Source organism: Cariama cristata, unplaced genomic scaffold, assembly GCF_000690535.1.
Source record: "Cariama cristata isolate BGI_N322 unplaced genomic scaffold, ASM69053v1 scaffold34962, whole genome shotgun sequence".
NCBI classification, from domain to species: Eukaryota; Metazoa; Chordata; class Aves; order Cariamiformes; family Cariamidae; genus Cariama; species Cariama cristata.
Genome location: NW_009605032.1, coordinates 1780 through 6637, shown reverse-complemented (window position 1 = coordinate 6637; position 4858 = coordinate 1780). Strand labels below are relative to the sequence as shown.

At 56.9% G+C, this 4858-nt stretch overlaps 1 protein-coding gene across 1 annotated transcript in view; it reads left to right on the top strand.

The window, feature by feature from the left end:
- IGF2BP2 (insulin-like growth factor 2 mRNA binding protein 2) overlaps positions 1-4858 on the top strand; it is a gene marked incomplete at both ends in the record, with an annotated part of 13227 nt that overhangs the window by 7043 nt on the left and 1326 nt on the right. Inside the window, 6 exons of the mRNA XM_009695809.1 lie at positions 887-1021; positions 1463-1585; positions 1873-2008; positions 2204-2332; positions 3251-3274; positions 4751-4819. Of these exons, the coding sequence (XP_009694111.1) occupies positions 887-1021; positions 1463-1585; positions 1873-2008; positions 2204-2332; positions 3251-3274; positions 4751-4819 (616 nt within the window). The remainder of the gene's footprint in view (positions 1-886; positions 1022-1462; positions 1586-1872; positions 2009-2203; positions 2333-3250; positions 3275-4750; positions 4820-4858) is intronic.

Genomic DNA, 4858 nt, shown 5'->3' with positions numbered 1-4858 from the left:
GGGACGCTGAGGTGGTGGCCGATGGCGGGATGGCCGCACGGCATCATCCACCGGTGGGAAGAGCGCGCGGACTCACGCAGAGAAGATGCAAAAGTTGCTTACCCCTGTTCTTCAAGACACGTGGTTGACGTGCCGGAGTCTCCTACCCTGCTTTCCTCTCTCCCTCTCTCTCAGGGCCTTTGCCAGGTACGGTTGAGCGGTGAGGAGCGAGCTGGAGGCACGTGCCTCCTCCCCGCCATGAGCTGAGGGGAGGACCAGAGGAGCTAGAGCACGGTCCCTGCCGGTGCGCAAGGGAGAGCTTTCTGGTCTCCCGTGGAAGGGCGTGAGTACAAGCGCTGTTGTTGACGTGTGCCTCCGTGTCGTCACAAACGCTGCCTACGGGTAAGTTGTCCTCTCTGTCCCGAACGGCACGCAACGGTCCGCCGGTCGTTGGACAGCCTTGGGTGTTGTGCAGAGAGAGGCTGAGGTTGGAAGGGACCTCTGGAGACCTCTAATCTGGTCTCCTGCTCCAAGTGGGACTGGCGTCCAAGATGATAGACCAGGTTGCTCAGGGCTTTGTCTAGTTGAGGATTTGTTCTGCCCCCTTCTTGATGCATTGTTTGACGTTGATTGACATCCCTCAGCTCCCAGGCAGACCTCAGGTCATAAAGGCGAACGTAGCTCAAATCTGATCTAAACCAACGGAAGCGAAACGCTGCCTGGGCTTGCATGAGACCAGGTGATGGTAGATGTACGTCAGCGAGACCCAGGTTCACTCCAAAGCTTGAGCAAGTGTTGAAATGAGCTTTTCTGCGAATAGCAAGCTCAGCTCCTGAGCTCTCAAAAACCTTTGGGTGACACCAGACGCATCTCAGGGGGCTCCTCTCTGCTGGTTGTTTCGCCGTAGGGTTGACATCCATCGGAAGGAGAACGCTGGCGCTGCCGAAAAGCCCATCACCATCCACGCCACGCCAGAGGGTTGCTCCGAAGCATGTCGCATGATCCTTGATATCATGCAGAAGGAGGCTGATGAAACTAAATCGTAAGTGTGCCTGGCTCAGCAAAAGGGGCAGGTTTGGTGGAAGGGAGGTAAATTCAGGCATTGATGGAGAAGCAGCCATCTTCTGTCACCCCCCAACCCCCTGAGGGAGCTGCTGGCAGTCGGACATCCAGGATAGGGTCATGGGTCAGTTAATAACTTACAACTTAATAACTTCTCCATGGCGTGGTTGACAGTGCTGTGGAGACGAGAAGCTCAGAGCGTGTAGGCAAACTTGGAGAACAAAACCCCATGAAACATAGATGTGCCATTGGGCTTGGGAAGTCCTTGAGTTCCCGTTCCCCAGAGCTGAGGAGATATGGTGGTGGGAGATGGTGGTGGTGGTTCTTCTGCTCCTTCCAGCACGTTGTTAGTGCCCGTTGCTGGAAATTGGTTTCCTGGCCAGATGGACCTTTAGATTTTATTTTTTTTAATCCATTTTAGAGCAGAAGAGATTCCCTTGAAAATCCTAGCCCACAACAGTCTGGTGGGGAGGTTGATTGGCAAGGAGGGCCGCAACCTCAAGAAGATCGAGCAGGACACAGGCACGAAGATCACCATCTCCCCGTAAGTCCTGGTGAACACCAAGCCATCCCCCTCCATCCAGCTCGGTACGGGCAGCGCTAGAGCCAGAAAACAGAGCAGCTGTGTCCTCTCATGCACGTTCCCCATCCCGGGTGGGCGTTCCTCATCCCAGGTGGATGCTGGTGTTGGGCAGGGAAAGGGCATGTGGTCTCACGCTGTCTCAGGGGGGAACCGTCATCTTTGATTTGTGTTTTCCTTTTGGTTTTTGTTTTTGTTTTTTTACTGGGAAAAAAAATGTAACCACGTCTCCGGATTTATCTGTGGGGTAGTTTGCAGGATTTAACCATTTATAATCCCGAGCGGACCATCACGGTGAAGGGCAGCACGGAGGCGTGCTCCAATGCCGAAGTGGAGATCATGAAGAAGTTACGAGAGGCCTATGAGAACGACGTGGTGGCCGTCAATGTAAGCTCCCAGCCCATCCCTCATGGGATGCCCCTGCTTCAGAGCCACTGCTGAGGTGGCCAGAAGAAAACTGGGGCATAGGCGATCCGTTACGGCAAGGGTTGGCCCTCACCCATCATGTCCACACTATGTGGTGAGAACCTCCAAAACTCCACTCTGCCTTTTACACGTTTTTCCGTGTCTCTGCTTTCCCAGCAACAAGCCAACTTGATCCCAGGACTGAACCTCAGTGCTTTGGGCATCTTCTCGACGGGGCTGTCCATGCTCCCATCCACCCCGGGGGCCCGAGGGGCTGCAGCAGCCACCCCGTACCACCCATTTGCAGTAAGTGCAAGAGGTTTTGGGGTGTGGGGACGCGTTCTTGGGGGCAGAGTGGTCTCTGGACTCTCCTGCTGTAGCTCTTGGGTTTGGGTGGACACCGTAGCTATAGGAGCCATCTCATGGGGAGCTTTGAACAAGAGCTCTGACTCAGCCATTTGGGGAAGACGCTCATCACAGCAGCAAAGTGGAGAAGACGGTGAATGAACGTGGCTTGTGCCTCCTTGGGTTTAGCTCCCCGGGGAGATCAGCTGCATCCCCACGTGGTGCTGAGCTCAGTTTCACCTGTGGTGAAGGACTGGCCATGTCCCAGGGGTGCTGCTCTCTGAAGGTGGCTGGGGGCAATCTGTGCCGATGCCGGCATGGGAAAACCATGTAGGTGGTCTTCAGGCCTGAGCCCAAACCCACCGCTGGGTTGTGATGGTGTGGACTCGATTGTGCCCTGGCGGGTCTGGCCTCGTTGGCCATCTGAACCTGCCGGCATCGCCACAGGGCATGCGGAGCGTGGTGTGAAAGGGGACGAGCAGCACCCTCTGTGCAACCTCCGCCATCGGCTTTGCTCCCTACCCTGGCACTCAAAGGGTTGTATTTGCTGGGAGCCGATCTTCACCTGACTTCGTAGGCAGGGGTTTTCCTCTTTCTTGGAGTGTTGTAGCTGCTGAGACCTGGGGCAAAGCCAGCCTGGGAAGCAGTTTCAAAACCTCTGAGGTTGCAGGCAGGGACGGTCCGGTGTCGGCAAAACACGCCGGCCAAAGTGCTGACGGAGAAGGTCCATCCCCAGCCCACTAGCACCTGCAGAGCACCCTTAGGATGACCAGGCTCTGTGGTCTGTCTCTAAATACTTCTGCTGAGATGCTTTGCCTACACGGCGACCGGCACGCGGGTTCATTTACTTGTGCTGTTTTCTTTTCCTGGCGACGCCAGCAGCAGAGCGGTCGGAGGAGAACGGTGAGTGCCAGGCTGGCGGTGTGGATGAGTGTGATGCGATGGGTGTGATGGCCCTGGAGGGCACCGAGAGGGTCGGTCCGTCCGTCTTGTCTGTCTGAGCACTGCCAGCCCGCGGAGGGGAGGATGCTCTGCCTGCGTTGGCCGCCCGAGCGAGCGCAGCCTTCGGGGAAACATCTGCTTGAGCGTTTGTCGGTGTGATGGAGAGGAGCTGGGCAGGTTCTCCTGACGGGCAGCGGTCGGTGTGGGCTCCTTCACCCCAAAGCTTTGTGTGGCCTTTTTCAAGCCACCCTGGCGAAGCCAAGAGGAAAAATTGCCTCTGCCATCATTTTTTATAGTTAAAACAAGGAACTGGCAAAAACCCAACTAATAGGAAACCAGCTTGGTTCTGTGGCAGCCCCTTCCCCTCAAGCACTTTGTATTTCACACCTCAGAGTGGTCATTTCTGACCATGTCTGCAGCAAGACCCGGGGCTGGTGCCTGGAGCTTCAACTCTGGAGCTCTAGAGACCTGACAAGGATGGAGGATGAGGAAGGAGCCTCACGGTGAACAGAGGAAGCTGAGGTGGTGCGGTGCCCGCCCCGGCCGTGAGGACCAGCTGGGCAGGAGAGGACACGGTGGTGGAGGAGCCACGGAGCAACCCATGCCCAGAAGCAGAGGGTGGACACGGGGAGCATGAGCTTGGTGCGAGGAGGAGCCCGAAACATCAGCGCTGCAGGTTTAGGTCGAGGGCTGGGAGCGAGAGCGGTGTCTGCTGTGGGCAGGGGCGCTGGGTCTTCTCTGCCCGAGTAACCGTGGTTCGCAGGTAGCTTCTGGTTGCTTTTGCCCAGATCCAGAGCTGGAGAGTTGTGTCTGCTGCCAGGAGAAATGTCTGATGTCTGAAACACAGAAGAGTTGGAGAGGAGTTGGGTTGGGGTAGGGTGCTGGCATGTACCCCTTGCTCTTGACCATGGAGAGACCCACTGCTTTCTCCCCATCCCCAGCCCAGATCTTGGGAGAACATCTTCTTCAGCCTCTGCTTTTTCTTCTCTTGGAACTGGAGAAGGGAAATGGTGATGGAAATCAGAGCCAAACCAGACGTTTTGCTCAGTTCTCACCAAACTCCCACCTTCTCCGCAGGGAACTGATGGTGGTTGCAGCACAGCTTTGGCTTTCCAGGGTTGCGGCTGCTCCGAAAGGCCGTAGGGGCCAGCTTTGTGCTATAAACACTAGCAGGATACAGCCGAAAAACCAGCAGCAGGGAGGGACTGGGGGTAACTGGGAGCTCCCATCCACCCCCTAGCCCCACTGCTGCTCACCCTGATGCACCCAAGGGTGCACCCGTGCTCTCCAGGAGGGGTTTCAGGGGCTGAAGAGTTGTCCCCGTCTCCCTGCTGGGCTCACAGTGGTGCCACGCTGCTCCGCATTGGGCTGGGGGTGACCGGGAAGGGGCTGGCACGTTGGGGACATCACTGACCCTCATTTTCTCTCCTGCCACAGAGCTCCTCGGCGTACCTCTCGGGTCTCTATGGAGCCCCCCCAGCCGGCGCCTTCCCCCATCAGCACCCCGTAAGTGCCCCCAGCACCTTCCTTCATGAGATCTGGGCT